A 20,490-nucleotide genomic window follows, 5' to 3' on the forward strand; every position below is an offset into this window, starting at 1 on the left:
ACCTGTACATTTCCTGGATTGCCTTATTGTATTATCTATTGAATTACAACTTACCTCCGACACATTGGAGAAATTCCTGAAATTTTACCACCACCAACTCCTCCCTACCTCTCTGTTACTCCCCAATACAGAGTAGCTTGGTTTGAGAACACCAGCAACAAAATCAGCTGCTAGATCTTTGTCCTCTCTTGGTATGTCAAGCAGTACACGCAAGCTGGGGTTCTCTCTCAGGAGTGATAAAACCTGGAGGGAAGTTCAACACCATAAAAGACAATGCCATAAAAATGAGTAGCTATGGTTAAATATTGCAATTTTTTAAACCACAAGCTGTTTTTTAAAAGATTTTCTTTAAACTAATGTAACTCTGTGGCCTTGTTATAATGATATGTATTAAGTCCTTTAATAACATTTTGTTATTTTATTATACCAAATTAATGAGCAAACATGATACAAAACTGTGATAGTGGGGCGGCATAGCTCAATATTTTTCTATAATTGTTCAATTTTGTGATAAAAGCACCAAATCTGTCATTTTAGGTAATTCTTATCACGCTGATGTATGTTCAAGTGTTCATTTTCTCAGATTAGTTTGGTTTTAATTCGTTATTTGATGCTATAAACACAGTCTGACCACCCGGGCTTCTATTTTGGTACTTCCTCTAACCGGCAGTATGCATTTGCATATTAGCTAAATATTTAGTTTCACCAAGCACATTTAGATTTAACATTTAACATTTAGGTTTAGATTTAAAATTTAGATTTACATTTAATGTTTAGATTTAGATTTAATATTTTGATTTAGATTTAACATTGAGATTTAGATTTAATATTTAGGCCTCTAGTTTCGCAGACCGGGCGAGGCGGAGGCGCAGCGCACCTGCGCTTCGCCAACTGGGTGTGGCCAGGCGGATTTTGCAAGTTTGGCACACCGTGCGCCTGGCGCAGCTACTCCTCTTTCCCACCTCCGTCCCTCCTACCTGTGCAAGTCGGAAAGAGGGAGGATAGAAGGCGTGGAGTGGGTTTTACACACATCACACCAATCAAATGAGCCCCTCTCCTCGCCCTTAAATGCGCCGCACAAAGGCGTAATGAGAGTTTACTCAATTCGCCATGGCAGAAGAGAGCAGCAGCGTCAGATGGCCAAACTTCTCACAGGAGGAAACTGATGTTTTGGTCCGGGAGGTCCAAGCTCGCAGTGTCCGAATATACGGAACTGCGAGCAGACCTCCACGGGCTGATGATGCAAAGGTAGCCTGGGAGGAGGTCACCACAATTATAAATCAATGTTGCGTTTCTCTCGTGCGCGCGCTCTCTCTCTTTCTCTCTTGCAGTCTCACTCTCTTTCTTTTCTTTTGACTTTTCTAGATGACAGATGCTGAATATATACTCCCTATCTGATGCTGTGGCTGTTTGTGGTTGGTTGAGAGGGATGTGAACTCATTAGTTTGCAGCTGTGTTAATCAAATCAGGTTGGGTTTCCATTACGCGTGCCGAACGTGCCAAACGGTGTCAAACCCCTTTGATCTGACATCAGATGTGACGGGACAGTCGATATAGAGATACATTTATGTGCTGATTGCAGATAGTTGCATTGAATAGTGGTTTCGTGGCTATTTATTACATTATTAATGTGCCTGACATTCTGGAAACCTGCCTGTGAGGTTTTGGTGACGTGTGCGCACTGTCCGCTGGACAGCCACACTTTCACTTACACCGGCTGCGCTGACAGTAGACCTGGGGCTCTAGTTTCCCGGCACAGCGCAGGGTGGTGAACCCCGCGCAGAGCAAGTTTCGAGCAGCGCAGCCCGAGAAGCGCTCGGTTTGGTAGTTTGGCAGACCGAGGTGCGCTGAGATGGGTGTGGCGGCGCAGCAGGGGGAGGTGTCGACAGATCCAGCTTGGCGTAGTGACAGTTTCGTGCCAAAAGGCTTCGCCGAAGGTGCGCTAAAAGCTTGCCAGCTGAAACCAGGTCTACTGTCAGCGCAGGTGGAGCGCAGCAGGTGTAAGTGGAAGTTTGGCTGACACCTCACAGGCAGGTTTCCAGAATATCAGGCACATTAATAATGTAATAAATAGCCACAAAACCACTATTCAGTGCAACTATCTGCAATCAGCACATAAATGTATCTCTATATCGACTGTCCCGTCACATCTGATGTCAGATTAAAGGGGATTGGCACCGTTTGGCACGTTTGGCACATGTAATGGAAACCCAACCTGATTTGATTAACACAGCTGCAAACTAATAAGTTAACATCCCTCTCAGCCAACCACAAACAGCCACAGCATCAGATAGGGAGTATATATTCAGCATCTGTCATCTTAGAAAAGTCAAAAGAAAAGAAACAGAGTGAGACTGTGAGAGAGAAAGAGAGAGAGTGCGTGCACGAGAGAAACGCAACATTGATTTATAATTGTGGTGACCTCCTCCCAGGCTACCTTTGCATCATCAGCCCGTGGAGGTCTGCTCGCAGTTCCGTATAGGAACAGCCTGTCACTCACGCCCTGGAGCTGGTCTTCCACTCCTTGGAGCTGGGCTTCTAACCCCTGGACCCGGGATGTTAGAGAGCCCAGCTCCCTCTCCAGCATCCTGACCCCCCCCCGAAGGTCCAGGAAGGGCTGGTCCCATGGCTGCACCCGGGGCTGTCTGGTCTGGCTGCGCGCGGCCTGCGGAGCTGCCCCCAGGTGCCCCCGACTGTCCCCCCGGCTCATCCTCCTCCTCCTCCTCACAAGATGATCTTCAGTTTTACGTTCTAAAAGCTTTTTTTTTTTTTAAATATACATTTATACTTGTAGGGCTTTAAGTTTCCGTTTTTAATTCACAGAGCCTGGTTATTGTTGTGTTTGTGTCAAAATAAAGTTTATCAAACGTTTTCACATCTTTGATTTTGTGATTTACATGCCAAAATGATCACAATTCAACTGGGAAAGACAAGTTCATTTTACAGGCTATGCATCATCAGCCCGTGGAGGTCTGCTCGCAGTTCCGTATATTCGGACACTGCCAGCTTGGACCTCCCGGACCAAAACATCAGTTTCCTCCTGGGAGAAGTTTGGCCGTCTGATGCTGCTGCTCTCTTCTGCCATGGCGAATTGAGTAAACTCTCATTACGACTTCATGCGGTGCATTTAAGGGCGAGGAGAGGGGTTCATTTGACTGGTGTGATGTGAATTGGCTGTGTAAAACCCACTCCACGCCTTCTCTCCTCCCTCTTTCCGACTTGCACAGGCAGGAGGGACAGAGGTGGGAAAGAGGAGTAGCTGCGCCAGGCGCACGGTGTTCCAAACTTGCAAAATCCGCCTGGCCACACCCAGTTGGCGAAGCGCAGGTGCGCTGCACCTCCGCCTCGTCCGATGTGCGAAACTAGAGGCCTATGGCTTTAGTTATTTGACCACAAAGTTTACATGTTATAGAAATCTTAATTTTCTAATGAATTGTGAAGATTTTGATATTATTACTCTGATTTTGTATGATGAGAGTTTAATTAACAGAATATTTAGTCCTTAGTGTTGAAACTTTCATTAGCCCAGAGAGGCTGATAAAATAATCTGCATCCAAGCAGATTTTTCAGTATTGGATGCTTGTTTCTTATTCAGCTGACATGAAGCACGACTCGTGACTACTTATTTTTATACTACTACTTATTTTCATCTGCTGGAAAGAATTGTCCAGACTGGAGCGTGGGCGGCCGCTTGGTCGCCTGATGGAGATCTGTACACTCCTGCAGTGGTTCCCAACCTTTTTCCTTAAGGGATCCCTTTTCCATCATTGAGTTAACTCACGACCCTGACCAAGTGACGTTATGGATATTTCATATTACGCTAAAAAAAGATTAAGAGAACACTCAACAGTCACAGTATAACAGCAAGTCAGTTAAACTTCAGGAATAGCAATGCTTTAAAGAAGCACAAGTGATTGTGAGTCACTTTCAAATGCTTTGGTGCAAATCAAAGTGATGACAGGTGCAATGGAGAGGCAAAAGCAAGACAACCCCCAAAAAGGCAATGGTTTTACATGTGGTGGCCACAGACAATTGTTCTCTCCTTATCCTTCCTCACTGAGTCTTCTCTAGATTTGTGTTCTGCTAGTGTCCTTGTTACTACTGGCAGCATTAGGCGGTACCTGCAGCCCCGTCAGGTTGCACAGGTAGTCCAGTTTCTCCAGGATGGCACATCCATACGTGCAGTTACAAGGAGGTTTGCTGTGTCTCCCAGCACAGTCTCAGGAGCATGGAGGACATACCAGGAGACCGGCCATGACACAAGGAGAGCTGGACAGGGCTGTAGAAGGGCATTAACCCAGCAGCAGGACTGGTATCTGCTCCTTTGTGTGAGGAGGAACAGGAGGAGCACTGTCAGAGCCCTACAAAATGACCTCCAGCAGGCTGCTGGTGTGCATGTTTCTGACCAGACTGTCAGAAATAGACTCCATGAGTGTGGCATGAGAGCCGACGTCCTCTAGTGGGACCTGTGCTCACAGCCCAGTAACATGTAGCTCGATCGGCATTCACCAGAGAACACCAGAAGTGGCAGGGCTCCCATTGGTACCCCGTTCTCTTCACAGATGAGAGCAGGTTCATACTGAGCACATGTGACCTGAGCACAGGTGTGAAAGAGTCTTGAGACACCATGGTGAACGTTATGCTGCCTGTAACATCATCCAGCATGACCAGTTTGGCAGTGGGTCAGTGATGGTCTGGGGAGGCATATCCTTAGAGGGTCGCACAGACCTCTATGTCATAGCTGGGATGAAATCCTCAGAGCGACTGTCAGACCTTACACTGTTGCAGTGGGCCCTGGGTTCCTCCTGGCGCAGGACAATGCCCAGCCTCATGTGGTCAGACTATGTAGGCAGTTCCTGGATGATGAAGGTATTGATGCCATTGACTGGCCCTCTCGTTCCCCTGACCTAAATCCAACTGAGCACCTATGGGACTTTATGTATCGGTGCATCCGATGCAGCCAGGCTCATATGCCCTGATCCAGGTCTGGGAGGAGATCCCCCCCAGGACACCATCCTCCGACTCATCAGGAGCATGCCCAGAGTTATCAGAAGTTAATACAGCCACGCACTACTGAGTCACATGCAGAGTTGCCGTGATAAAATTCTCGGAAGTTGGATCAGCCTGTGATTCCAAATTTTTACTTTGACCCTCAGTGGGTTGATGATTTTGGTTTCCATTTTGGTTTTCAGTTGTTATGTCATTTTGTTCTCAACAAATTAAACAATGTACATCAGTAAAGATTTTCAACTTGAATAATTTGTTCATCAAGATCTGATGTGTGATTTAGGTGTTCCCTTCATTTTAATAAGCAGTGTAGCTTCTGTTCAGGTCTTTACAGTGCGTTTATAACATGAATCATAATCTAAACTTTAAATAACATTTAATTTACTTTTCTTCACAGAAATGAATGAAATGCTGAGATAAAGGCCTACTGTATATTTAAAAGAAACGTTTTCTTACAACCCTGTTCATCAAGAAGGCCTCGTGACCCCCGTGAAGCTTTGGCGTCCCATAATGAGGGCCCCGACCCCCAGGTTGAGAACCAGTACTCTACTGAGTGCACTTATTTGGTTTGACTTTTGATGTTTTTTACTGTGGGAATGAATTTGGGTCACTTTACTTTACAGCTAAGACACAGAGCACTTTAACAGTAAGAGTGAAATACAAGCTGTACCTCCACTTTGGTTGAAGTGCTGCTTCAAGTTGTCCATCCTGGCTTTGAAGATATGTGGGCAGGATTGCAAAACACTTTTCATTTTTGGGGGTGGGTGCTCAAGCAAAAAAGAGGGCACAGTTAAATCTCAAATGAGGTTGTCAGGCTTACATCACGCTTTTAATAGAAAATTTATGCCATGGACCAATTTTAAAAAAGTAAAATATTAAATAAGAAAAAGAAATAGAAAATAAATGTCTCACAAAAAATGGCACTCATTTGGTCAGAGGGCAAAAGGGCAGGTTCTTGAGCACCACCTGGGGTCTATCTGTGCATGTGCCTGATATTCAGTATAATCCATTTTAAAGTTATAGTCTTACCAAATTCTAAAGTACTGTAGTAGTGAAAGTGAAACTAAACAAATGTGTCCTGGAGCTACGCAGGAACAAAATACAGAGCCCAGTGGAAAGTGAAGCAAATATTCACAGTGTGATCTCACCTGATGACGAAATGTGACAGAGAAGTAGCAATAGTAGATTTTTCGTCTTGTTTTGATCAACAGGTGACCGACCTGGCTCAGGTGTTTGTTCTGCTTTTTACTGGCACTGGGAGGAGGGAGTGTCTCTGTTCTGACACAACTAAATTAAGGACTGTATGAAACTTACTGGGGTGGGGAGGGGGGATGATTCTCCCGTTTCATTTAACATAAAATAAAATAAATTAAATAAAATGAGAACTAAAACTCAATAGAATTGACAAGACAAAACAACAACGACAACAACAACAACAACAATGCACAGACTGTAGAGATGCAAATTTACCTCAATGATCAAAGCAAACAAGGAAATAGGCAGGTATAAGGTTTTCTTTTAAACTGAAAAAAAATAATGGTATGTATGAACAGTTGTTTTAATATGTTATTACTAAAATGATCTGTCATCAGTGTTCATTTTGTTGACAAAAACAATGACAACAAATATTTGCCAACAACCCTTTTCTCATGACAAAGATGATATGGTACATCTGTAGTGTAGTGGATAGTGCCGGCGCCCCATATATAGAGGCAATGCCCCGACGCAGTCGTCGCAGGTTTGAGTCCGGCTTGCAACCATTTACTGCATGTCACCCCCCGCTCTCTCTCTCACCCCATTTCACTCTGTCCTATACATTAAAGACAAAAAAGAAGACAAAAAAAAAAAAAGATGATACACTGAGGAGGTAAAAGAAAGATATTCGATAAAATCTAGGACAAACTGTATGTGTTATTTTCACTGACGAAACGAGACGGTACACTAAAATGTTAGTGTTGATCTATCGGACGTTCAAAATAACGAAATGATAAATTATTTCATGAAATGTTTTGGACAAATGTTTAAAACTAGTAAGCCAGGTCATGCTTGAATTATATTTTCTGATACTGTTTGAGTGGAATGAGATCAGAGCGCCTATAGATGGCAACCACCAGGATGTTTTGCTAACCTGCAAAACGCTCACACCAGAGCAGTGTCAGCTGTTAGCACAAGATGTGAGCTGCAGTTTGTCAGTAAATGAGCAGCGTGTGTCTGACTGTGGAGGGTGGAGTTGTTGAATAGATTTTTGGAGTTTGTTGGTAGTGTTGGCTATTAGCAGCTAGCTCTGGTTGTTAGCCACTGAACTTCGGCAGAGCGAGCAACCGCCAGCTGCCAGACTTCACATCTGTTGATCCCCACAGGACTCCACTCAGTCTGGACTGTCTGAAGCAGGTTTATGGTTTGATTCCTGTTTGACAGGCAGGTCGGAGGTTCAGTTCTGTCAGTGTAGCTATGCTGTATGAAAACAGTGTGAACTTTGGGTGGAGGAAACAAAAGTTGGGAAATGGAGCAGGTGGCAAATGAGGAAATCCACGTGACTCTGACACCTGAAGTTTCACACAGATATCTGCTCTCTGCTGAGTGGACTTTTCTAGTCCACAGAGCTACTGGTGAGCTGTTTCCTCCTGACTCTGTGTTCATACTAAGCTAAGCTTGTCCGGGAGCTTCCTCTGCTCAGAGCTGACAATGATATCAGTCTTTTAATCCAACTCTTTTGTAAGAACACTGAATGCTCAGGTAATATTCATATTACTGCAGCTATAGTCACAGATGAGTAGACTCAAGACAAACGTTTGAAAATTGGAGACTTTATTGAAAAGCAAAAAATCAGCACCAAAAGAAAGAGCAATACATTTGATTTTCACATTCATTTATGGTTATCAGTACACAGGACAATGTGCCAGAGGTTGTGTGGATTCCTATAGAAGCCCATTATTCATGTTAAATGATGTTTGACCTTTCATTAGGTCCTAGGTTAGCTGTGGCGTTATAAATCTGACAGGCGACACCATTCTCTGACCCTGACCTAATGTATCTTTAAGCTGCCGTTAAATCCTTCACTCACCCAAGCAAAGAGCTGAAACTCTGCTGCCTTATATCTCCATCATATCTGCTCAGGCTAAACTACAGTAGCTGGCCCAACTGGCTTAATAACTTCATGACTGCCATGGTCCGCTCAGCTGTCCAACCACCATCTCTGTCTATGTGGTTCCTCCAGTCTTACCAGTAGCTACTAGTTAGCAACCCTTGTGGTAAACTTTTCATGAATCATGTCTCTTCACCTGTCCTGTCTAATCCACCACAAGAGGTGATTTTAATCACTGCATTCAGTCTCTACATGTTGACAGAAACCTGTAATTCATTTGTTCTGAAGCCATAAAATATTACAATATAATCAAAAACATTTATTTAGCATTCTTAGAAACAGGAAACACTTTGTTGCATCACAGTAAAATAAGTGAGAAAATAAAGAATAATAGAAAAATCTGACAAAAACATTAAAAATTTGTGATCTGGAATAAATCTATTATATTAAATGTTTGAATATCAAGCATATGAATCATAACCACTTCATTCTGATTGCAGGAAGCCATCTTTCAGTCGTTATTTGTAAAGCATTGTAAAGTTATGATATAACAGATATCAGAGTGTTTACTCTTTTTGTCAGTCAGGTTTCTGGATTGAGTTTCTCAGAGAGCTCAGAGCTGCTGTCAGGAGCTGTGAGGTCAGAAACAAACTGTTAGTGTGAAACTGTGAAGTCCACTCATCCTGCTCTGAACATTTATAAACAGTAAATACAGGAAACAGTCTTGGAAAAAGTTCATCTGCACAATAAATGTGAAACCTGTTTTAATCTAAAGTATAAAGTGTGTATCAGATCAGTAGAAATAGAATAAGAGTAAGTTTTACTTACAAGATGGGGGAAGTTTGGCTGAAATAAAAAAAAAAAGATGATAATTTCAGTTACAGTCGCTAATGCCAGAATATATAAATCCATTCCAGCCTTCTGATTAATCCTTACTTTATTTACTTATCTCTTCTCTCCTACCTTATTGTGGTTTAGTCGTATTATCATGACTCCAAAAGTAGATCAGGAGCTAGAGCCTTCAGCTATCAGGCTCCTCTCCTGTGAATCATCTTCCTGTTACGGTCCGGGAGGCAGACACCGTCTCCACATTTAAGACCATACTTAAGACTTTCCTTTTTGATAAAGCTTATAGTTAGGGCCGGCTCAGGCTTGCCCTGTACCAGCCCCTAGTTAGGCTGACTTAGGCCTAATCTGCCGGGGGACCTCCTATAATACACCGGGCACCTTCTCTCCTTCTCTCTCTCTCTCTCCTTTGCTAACACTCATGTCCTGTTACTGCATCTTGCTAACTCGCGTCTTCTGCAGGTCACTAACTCGGCCGTACTGCATGTCACTAACTCGGCTTCTTCTCTAGTGCCTTTGTGCTCCACTGACTCGCAGGTTAACTTATATCACAGCGGTGCCTGGATAGTGTGACGTGTGTGCTTGTGCTGCTGCCGTGGTCCTGCCAGATGCCTCCTGCTGCTGCTGTTATCATTAGTCATACTACTACTGTTATTATACACATATGATTATTGTCACATATGTATACTGTCAGCTATTAATATATACTTTCAACATATTGTACCACAGTAGCTGTATTTATTATAATATCATTACTTAAATAATGTTGTTGTAAGCTACTGTTACTACTGTCTGTCCTGCATCTCTCTCTGTCTCTCTTCATGTATCATTTTGTCAAACGGATTACTGTAAATTTATGATGTCGATCTGTTCTGGGGGGGGGGGGGGATAAAGCCCTGTGAGGCAAATTGTGATTTGTGATATTGGGCTTTAGAAATAAAATTAATTGAAAATTGAAACTGATGACGGATAGGCTTTGAGCCTGACAGCACTTACTGTTGGTTGTATAAAATTGAGTTGCAGGGAACTGATGTTTGTTTCAATTCAATTCAAATGCAACCAGGATAAAAGCATCAACTCAAAGACCAAAATCAAAGAACTAGAAAAGCCAGTTAAACAGCACCTTTCCTCTTTTTGTAAACGATGAATCCAGAGGCAGCGACGAGGACGAGAACAACCACTGCTGCAGTGATGGGGACGGTGATGTCACGGGGCTTCTCTGATAACAACAACAACAAAAATAAAACATAGGACCGGTACAGATAAAGCAGGTTTGAGCAGAAGTCCATCCCTCCCTCCCTCCATCCATCCATCCATCTGACTTGGACTTGAGTTAATACAGTATAATGGGCTGTTATCTTAAAAGTGTGTGTCTGTAAAACCATTTTAAGCATCATATGTGTTAGATTTAAAAAGACAGACACTGTGGCACATTTTGTTAAAAACTAGAATTCCCTCTTCACGGTTGTGTGCCCCCTTTGAAACAGTTTATTTGCACTCACAGTTTATATCCTTGTCTGTGACAACATGGATGCTTCACACACATCTTCAACCCCGACAGCACAGAGGATCTAAACAATCAGCACAGTTTCAAGGTGGACACCCAAGATTAGTGTCACCAATTCAGTATCTGACCAAATGTCTCACCTTCTGTTCCTGAGTTATGACGCTGAATAATGGCCAGGGAAGTGTTGTATTCAGAACATTATGATGTCACAGTGAAGTTGACCTTGAACTTTTTATCCTATCAGACAGTTGTCTGAAATTTTGTCATAATTAGAGTATGGATTCTTGAGTTGTGACCAAAAGCATGTTGTGTGAGGTCACAGTGACCTTATAAAAATATTGCGTTCATGAAAATGAGTCAGATATAAGGTCACAGTGACCATGGCCTTTGACCACCAAAATCTAATCAGTTATTTCTTGAGACCAGGTGAACATTTGTGCCAAATTTGAGGAAACTCCTTCAAGGTGCTCTTCAGATGTCACATTCACGAGTATGGCACAGACGGACAACCTGAAAGCACAATGCCTCCTGCCACAGTTATCACTGGAGCAGAGCAGAGGCATAATAATACATGAATCATAATATAAGAAAATAAATATATCTAAACTGAAATGATCAAAGTTAAAGTTGTCTTCAGTTAGAAATTAGATACAATGGAATGAAATCATGTTGTGGAGAGTTCAACATCGGCCATGTACTGTATGATTCTGAGTTCAGTAAAGAATGGACACGCAGAACAAAGCTGTTATTTGTGTGGTAAAAACAATGTGGTCTATAAAATGCTTTAATCTTTCTTTGACTTTAAAATGATCTTGTTAAGCTCACAGGACCTGACCAGAGATCAGAGGGTGAGCAATGTGCATTGGTTTATTATTATTTTTTGAAGATGACTTCCCAGCTAAACTGGAGGACAAAAGCTAAACTACCTAATGCTGAGGTAGCTAACACGCTCACTGACAGGTTAGGCTTTTTGTCCATGTGGTAGGCCGAACACATTAACAGACCCATACAGCACCAAAAACAGTGAAAAATCAATGAATCATGAACTGCAGGACAACTAACGTAAACTAAATACATCTTTCTCACATCTGTCACTCTTACCCATGTTGGTCCTGATCACTGCTTTGTCCAGTTTGGTGACGATGTGGTCCTTCACACCAGAGAGATGAAACACACAGTCGTACCTCCTCCAGTCTTCAGGTGGGACTGATGACAGGTTCAGGTCAACACTCATCTGGAAGGATCCATCGTGGTTGGGGAGGATCTCTCCGAGCTCCACGTCCTCATGAATCTCCTCTCCATCTTTCCTCCAGAACATCATGGCTCTGTCAGGGTAGAAACCTGTAGCGTGGCAGCTGACTGGAGAGGAGGGAGACTTCTGGAGGAGAGACACTGAGGGAAGGTCTGCAGACAGAGAGGCAGGTAAAGACATATGTGAGTTCTACCTTTTTTGCACAGTAAATTTGAATGCTTGTTCATACCATTGGAGGATAATTGTTGCTGGTCAATCTAAAAGTAATCTCAATCAACAACAATCCAAAGTGTGAAAATTCTTCACACAAGTGTGCTAAGTGCATTCACACTGCATAGTACAGGAAAATGCAGTGTACTACTGGCGCAAACAAAACGGTCCAAAAGTTGAGTGTAGAATGATGGACACCTCTCACCCTCAACTGTCACCATCTTTGTAATGTAGCAAACTTCTCAACTTTTGACATGGCAGGGATAACACAGAGCATGTTGGTTATACATGTTTTTTGCACTAAGTACCAGTACTGTTGTTGAATAAAAGGTGTCAGTGATGTTTGTTGGGTCTGTAATGATTTGGTACCGTTAACAGTAATGCGAGTGCTAACATTAGTTTGCTAGCTAATGTTAGCATTTGCTGGGTAGCTAACTTGCTCCTAGCTAAGGCAGCACATATTAATCAGCACTGATGTTGTGACGTAGGTTTGGTTTAAGTGTGGGTGGAGATAGCAGTCAAATGTTGGCAATAATGCTCCACTGTCTGTTTGCAATTTGTCATTTAAGAAGAAAACAAAGATGAAGAAGTAGAGGTGGTTAAAAAGCCGTCGTCATTTCCAGTGAGTGCAAAATGGTAGTTTGCGATTTGAGACAACACTGGCCTGTTGAAATTAGTGCACCACGCAAGAAGTACGTAGTACAGAGTAGGGGTGAGTTCGTGTACAAAAATCTCTTAATATTTAGAGTGGGTAATTTTTTTTATGTGTAAACGTGTACACGGGTTTCTCCGCTGGGTGGTGCTATTGCATTATACTAGTAAAGCCCCAGTTATCCGAATACCAACCGAATGGGCCATTTAACGGTTACAGGCCGCCACTCCGAAATATCGCCATTCCGACATCCCGAATTCTGGTCCCTGAGTCCTGACAGTAAGCTATGGCGAGCCTGTAGACGCCGTATTTCCCACGCATGTCAGCGATTTTCATCGGGGACGCACGCGAGTAATTCAGGCTGACATTACCTGTGCATGTGGTGCATGACATGGGAATAAAAGAAACTAACTAACCTGTTTTTCAGCAAACTCCTCTGGTAATTTTATTAAAAAGCATGGCATATAGGCGATCACAGATATTTGATGTGGGAAAGATGTAGCCAGATGTATTACCTGTTTTTAAGCGACACCAAGATACGTGGCTCGTCCGTCCGTCCGGAAAAAAAGTTTTTCGTTTATGATCTCACTCACTCCTAGAACACAGTGTATTAAATTGAAGTGTAGTAATGAAAGTATGCGATTTTGAGACACACCCCAAGTCTCCGCTTTGATGGACAGAAACGTCAGAGCATTCCAACATGTCAGTCTCTACTGATTGGTGAGAGCTAAATCAAATTTTACTGCCACAAAAAACAATCAAACAGAAATTAATGTCAGACAGTTTGGAGTGAAAATACAACAGCAGTTCATTCTGAGCAGGTTGTATGAACATTGTTATGTTAATGAAACTACATCAGGTCATGTGATTCTACCTTTTCTCTGCAGATAGCTCTTTCCAAAGGCCACATAAACCTTCAGCCACTCAGGACAAACATGAGTTAAGTAGTTTTCATGGTCTATTAGTCTGACTTTGTCAGCATTCCATCTCAGTTTGGTGACGACAGCCTGTGGTTTCGGAGCGATCCATGTCAGTGTCTTCAGGTCCAATGATATGAAGTCTTCTCCATCATAACCATACTGCATAAAACCCTTAACCTCTCCAGTTTCATCATCCCACCCACAGCCACTCATCATCTGGAAAATGTGGATACCTGAGAAACAGAGACTGTAATTAACAGTGATGTACAGATGATACCTCCAGTGGAAAGATGATCTTAAACATATTGTACATTGTGTGATGCTCAGTCTTTTGGTGTGTTTATGATTCAAGAGCAGATCATCAGTGCACTTTTTCTTCACATAAGTGATGAAACACAATTTCTATTTCACAGTTTAAAAGTTACAAAGGTAACCATATATTTTAAGATGATGTAGTTTTGCTGTTGTTAAATGTGTTCCCCAATCAATCAATAAATCAATATGTTCACTGTTTTCCATAGAGACATGTGAGAACAATGAGGTGCTCTTCACAAATTCAAGGTTCACAGGTTAAGACTAACTGATTTACACATGGTCATTTTGTGGGTGAAATATTCCTTTAAGATGCCAAACATGAGCTGCAGTGTTACTGGTTGGTGTCCAGCTGAGGACCTCATCTCTCTCCCCCTCACTTCCTGTCATATCTGACAGAAAGTAGTCTTTGATGCAGTCCTAGGTTCCAGTGACCAATACAACTGACAGTTCTCCAGGAATTCACTGAATTATCTTTATTGCATAACTTCAACTACTTGGATTACCAAGTGGGCAAACTGGGCAAGGCAGCTGGAGTTTATAGAGCCAATTGACACAGTTTCTCTCCACCAACTGTAAAACTTAAGTGCATGATGGGAAACACCTGACTGTCCTTTAATCTTAAAGTTTATTGTCTTAGTTGTTTGACTACAACGTTTACATGTTATAGAAATCTTAATTTTCTAATGAATTGTGAAGATTCTGATATTATTAGCATGATTTTGTATGATGAGATGAAAGGCGCTGCAGCACATCTGCTGGAATTACAAGAACTGACCTTTTGCTAAGCCCCGCCCCTTTATGATGTTCTGTTATCATATTTTTGGAAAAATGAAATAGTGATTCCAGAGAGAAGCAGACAGAGGGGTCTACAGTCTGTGTTTGAAGGATATATCCAGGATGTCAAACTGACTCAGCAACAACAACAGGTTAAAAACACCAGTAAACCACCACATCACTGGTGATCGCGACAGAAGACAATGAATATAAAGGCAAACGTTGCTGATATTGAACCAGCTGTGTGGCATCGCAGTGTGTGCAGATTAACAGTGTTTGGCTTTGCCCTTGTGCTGCTGCCAGTGGCTGGACCTCCACCGCTGGACAGGCAGGGATCTCCAGGAGTCAAAACAACATTGATCTGCGCACAACACAATGACACACAGTTGATTGAATATCAGCAAAGTTTCCCTGCTTCCCTTCACAGCAGGGTAGGTCTTTTTTCACTGTTATAATCAACAAAAAGCAAAAGCAGCATGTGTATACATGCAGTAGGCTATGTCATCAGTAGCTAGCTATCTAACCCTACACTTTTCAGGGTTTGATTTGGGTTTTGGAACAGGGAAGAAATGTTTATCTTTTCCCAGCCTCTCCAGGTAACGAGTATCATTAATACACGACGTGCCCCAGGCACAACATTTAGCTCCAAATCCACACAACCAGCCTGAAAATGAAGTCTAAAATGACTGTATTAGAGTCAATGGAGCACAGCTGTATTGTTGTTGGACCCTGGTCTGAGCCGGCCCAATGCTACATTATGATTGGCCTGTCTGCGTCTGGGGGCGGGACTTAGTGAAAGGTCAATTGTCCAGACTGGAAGCCCGGGTGGCCGCTTGGTCGCCTGGTGGAGATCTGTACTCTACTGCAGTGGTTCCTTAACTTTTTCCTTAAGGGACTCCTTTTCCATTACCCCTGACTAAGTGACATATGTTATGGATATTTCATATTATATTCAATACATAACAATAACATTAAAGAACAACTGAAACTTTACAATTAACTCAAATAGTGAACTCAATCATTGCAGGAAGTTGTGCAAAATGAGTAAATGAATTTTGAGCAGCGTTATTTCTGTGAATTTTACATCAGAGATGAGTTTTCCTGATATTTTTAGAACTTTTTTACACAGTTCTCTGTCTTATCTTTATTTCAACAGTCATACTTGATCGGCTCATTTTTGAACAAATTCAGTGTTTTCATCTCCCAGATGTTTGGCCATTGTTCTACAAGCTCTGTGGCAGGATGAGGCTGTTTCACAAAGACTGAAGGCTCTATGAATATAGCTTATGCTCAGGTCTTTACTATGCACCTATCCTGGGAGATTTTATAACTTAAATAATAATCTGAACTTTAAAAATAACAATTTAATTTACTTTTCTTCATAGACATAAAATGAAAGGCTGAGTTATAGGCGGACTGTATATTTGAAAGAATAAAGGCCTCGCAGTGCTGGGAACCAGTGCTCTACTGAGTGCACTTTTCTGGTTTGACTATCGATGTTTTGAAATATCATACTGTGGGAATGAGTGAGGGTCACTTTACTTTACAGCTAAGATACAGAGCACTTTAACAGTAAGAATGAAATACAAGCTGTACCTCCACTTTGGTTGAAGCGCTGCCTTAAGTTGTCCATCCTGTGTTTGTAAGTATGTGGCAGGTTCTCCAAACAGTGTCGAGTGTACCACTCCAACTGCTGCGGATTGTTTTCTAATGCTGTTTTCATCCAGTCCTGTTTTGGTTGTATTATCTTTATATCGGTGTCACAGTAACCCGTCAGAAGGTCATCAACCATTGCAGCACCCAGAAGCTGTGGGAAGTTTGGGACTCCAGAAGATGCAGTGAAGAAAAACTTCAGGGAGTGTTTTACTGCAGGACAAATGAGGAACATTCAGTTTAAATATACACATCATCATCACCTTCATTATGATATATTCAGTGTGATCCATTTTAAACTTACAGTCTTACCAAATTCTAAAGTACTGGAGAAGTGAAAGTGAACTAAACAAGTGTGTCCTGGAGCTACGCAGGAACAAAATACAGAGCCCAGTGGAAAGTGAAGCACATATTCACAGTGTGATCTCACCTGATGACGAAATGTGACACAAGAGAAGCAGCAAAAGTAGATTTTTCATCTTGTTTTGATAAAGAGGTGACCGAGCTGGATCAGCTATATGTTCTGCTTTTTCTTGGCACTGGGAGGAGGGAGTGTCTGCTTCTTCTTCTTCTTCTTCTTCTTCTTCTTTTAGGTTTTATGGCAGGTGGCAACCAGTGTTAAGGTGCATTACTGCCACTCACTATATTGGAGTAATTTATCCCCCATGAAATGTATTGGAAAACGGTTTAAAACTAGGAAATTATATTTAAACTTGAAATTATATTTTCTGATACCATATGAGAGGAACAAGATCAGAGCGCCTATATATGAGCACCAGTTTCCTGATGTTAAATTCAGACAAAACTGAAATTATTGTTCTTGGCCCCAAACAACTCAGAGACATTTGATCAAGATTTGTCTTTTAATTCTCATTTAAAACAAACCTCACGGACTGCATTTTTTCATCTGCGTAATATTGCGAAAATTAGGCCTATCCTGACCCGAAAAGAAGCAGAAAAATTGGTCCACGTTTTTGTTACCTCAAGGCTGGATTACTGTAACTCTCTATTATCAGGTAGCTCTAGTAAGTGTTTAAAAACTCTCCAGCTAATTCAGAATGCAGCAGCACGTGTACTAACAGGAACTAAGAAATCATATTTCTCCTGTTTTAGTTCCTCTGCACTGGCTCCCTGTAAAATCCAGAATTGAATTTAAAATCCTACTGTTAACTTATAAAGCTCTAAATGGTCAGGCTCCGTCATATCTTAGTGAGCTCATAGTGCCATATTATCCCACCAGAACACTGCGCTCTGAGAACGCAGGGTTACTCGTGGTCCCTAAAGTCTCCAAAAGCAGATCAGGAGCTAGAGCCTTCAGCTATCAGGCTCCTCTCCTGTGGAATCATCTTCCTGTTACGGCAGACACCGTCTCCACATTTAAGACTAGACTTAAGACTTTCCTCTTTGATAAAGCTTATAGTTAGGGCTGGCTCAGGCTTGCCCTGTACCAGCCCCTAGTTAGGCTGACTTAGGCCTAATCTGCCGGAGGACCCCCCTATAATACACCGGGCACCTTTGTGCTCCACTGTCTCTCAGATTAACTCATATCGCAGCGGTGCCTGGATAGCGTGACGTGTGTGGTTGTGCTGCTGCCGTGGTCCTGCCAGATGCCTCCTGCTGCTGCTGCCATCATTAGTCATTAGTCATACTTCTACTGTTATTATACACATATGATTATTATCACACATGTATACTGCCAGATACTAATACATACTTTCAACATATTGTACCACAGTTGCCAGAACTATAACTATAATATTATTACTTTCATTAATGTTGTTGTAAGCTACTGTCATTACCTGCATCTCTTTCTCTCTCTCTCTCTGTCTCATTGTGTCATGTGGATTACTGTTAATTTATTATGCTGATTTGTTCTGTATGACATCTATTGCACGTCTGTCCGTCCTGGAATAGGGATCCCTCCTCAGTTGCTCTTCCTGAGGTTTCTACCGTTTTTTTTCCCCATTAAAGGGAGTTTTTTTGGGGAGTTTTTCCTTATCCGCTGTGAGGGTCCAAAGGACAGAGGGATGTTGTATGCTGTAAAGCCCTGTGAGGCAAACTGTGATTTGTGATATTGGGCTTTATAAATAAAATTGATTGATTGATTGAAAAGTGGTAACCAGTAAACAGTCAGCACCAGGATGTTTTGCTAACCTGCCAAACTCTCACACAAGAGTGTCAGCTGTTAGCACGAGATGTGAGCTGTAATTCGTCAGTAAATAAGCAGCATGTGTGTCTGACTGTGGAGGATGGAGTTGTTGAATAGATTTTTGGAGCTTTTTAGATGTAGCGTTGGCTATTAGCAGCTAGCTCTGGTTGTTAGCCACTGAACTGCACAACCTGATCTCACAGAAATACGTGAAATGACCACGACCTCTTAACACCGCATTCCGTGGTGGCAGCACGTAATGGGTTGAAATTACGTGCTGCCACCACGAAAACAATGCCAATGTAAAGTCAATTAGGATCCTCTCCTGTGGTGGACACACGGATTCCCTGATTCAATCACGTCACGTCAACCGTGACACGTTTTCCTCAATGATATCTTTAACATTCCTGTATACACACAAAAACGCGGAAGTGTCCTTGATATTAAAACGGCAAATATATTCCCCTGTTATAATTTCCCACCAATAATAATAATAATGATAATAATGTGATAGTTCGGCTGTTCTAGATATTTGTTATAGCCTATTCAAATATTCAATCACAAAAACGCAGTTTCTAGAGAACTTGCTAAAATATCTGAAATGAACCATCATGCCTACTTTTTCTTAACATATTTCATCTAGGTGCAGTGTCATTACCAGTTCAGCTTTACTAGACATTTGATATACTCGGTAGATGTATCTTTTTACGACCCTGTTTTACAACAAGCCGCAAAAAACCTACCGTCCCAAAAACGCCGTTTTTAGAGTACTATCTAAAATAACTACAATTAGCCAATATCCTTGCTTTTTTTCTTAACATAGTTCATCTAGGTGCAGTGTAATAACTACTTCGGCTTTACTAGATATTAAATTTATTCAGTAGATCTAGCTTTTTACAACCCTATTTTACAAGCTTTAAACGAACCTACTGTCCCAAAAATGCCGTTTCTAGTGTATTAGCTAAAATATCGAAAATTAGCGGACATCTTTACTTTTTCTTACCATAGTTCATCTAGGTGGAGTGTAATAACTAGTTCGGCTTTACTTGATATTAGATATATTCAGTAGATATATCTTTTTACAACCCTATTTAGAGCCCTACTTTGCAAATCAGAAGAACTACAACTATGTTGCTGATATGTATCAAACTGCATGGCGCGGTCCCAGGGAATTGTAGTTTTTTAAAAATCTAAGCGTTTTTCCCAGATTTGGAAGTTGTAAATATTGAATTGAGAGTACACTGTGGACTTTAAGTGGATGGTAAACACATTTGTGAAATCAGATTTTAAATATCTAATTTCTAAATGGGTGAAAATTAATTTTATCCATATTTTATCCATATCTGACAGCACCCACAGTTGTTGACTACACTCACATGATAGCTGAGGTCAAGAGCTCTCTATAACAGTTGGTCCCATGTCTGTACCCCCTTTAATTGCTGAGTTATAAGCCCTCAAACATGCACTGAGGTCAAGGTTCAAAGGTCAATGGCTGAAAGCAGGAGCCATGTAGAATCATCATACTGACATATGTCACTCTCCAGGTTGAGACCTTTCCAATGATGTATTTGGTTTAGCTCTACGACGAAGTTTAGATTTTTTCATTTTTTGGACACAAGCCATGCAAGGTGTAGTTCCAGAGAGCACTTTGAAGGCCCAATGTATAAAATGAGTTTTGTTTGTTTTTTTGCTTGTTTTTATCTTTTTTACTGTAGATAGTTACTAAAATGAGTCATCCTCAGACAATACAATACTACTAAAAAGTAAAACCAATAATAACAATAATGAAATAAGCAAAAATAATATTAAAATCATATTGAAATGTTAAAATCTATTTACAGAGTGGAATGGTAGCCTAATAGATAACTTAGATAATATTTATTATTGTTTAGACACTTTATTATTGCTTAGATACTATTTAGCCTATTATTGTATTTACTTTTAGCATGTTCTACTTTTGAGTAATTTCCGAGAAGTTATGATAAAAAAAAATAAAAAATTACAGACTATAGGAGTCAACCTCTTCAGTGTCTCACGTCAATTAATTAACACGATTTGTCGGCTTTTTATAATGCCTTTGTTGTTGTTTTTTGCTGCTGTCTCCAGTTGAGAGTGGTGAT

The 20,490-nt window shown here is 41.4% G+C and overlaps 1 protein-coding gene across 1 annotated transcript; it reads right to left on the reverse strand.

Annotated features, from left to right (window-relative positions):
- Positions 1-7,794: 7,794 nt before the first annotated feature.
- LOC117263556 (major histocompatibility complex class I-related protein 1-like) lies at positions 7,795-16,788 on the reverse strand. The gene is made up of 7 exons (XM_078175983.1): positions 16,652-16,788; positions 16,165-16,434; positions 13,434-13,712; positions 11,547-11,849; positions 10,062-10,157; positions 8,921-8,938; positions 7,795-8,724 (listed from the first exon to the last, which is right to left on the reverse strand). The coding sequence occupies exons 1-7, from the start codon at positions 16,698-16,700 to the stop codon at positions 8,675-8,677; spliced, it is 1,065 nt and encodes a 354-aa protein (XP_078032109.1). The 5' UTR covers positions 16,701-16,788; the 3' UTR covers positions 7,795-8,674.
- Between the last annotated feature and the right edge of the window lie 3,702 nt (positions 16,789-20,490).

The sequence above is a fragment of the Epinephelus lanceolatus genome, chromosome 16, assembly GCF_041903045.1.
Source record: "Epinephelus lanceolatus isolate andai-2023 chromosome 16, ASM4190304v1, whole genome shotgun sequence".
In the NCBI taxonomy this organism is placed as follows: Eukaryota; Metazoa; Chordata; class Actinopteri; order Perciformes; family Serranidae; genus Epinephelus; species Epinephelus lanceolatus.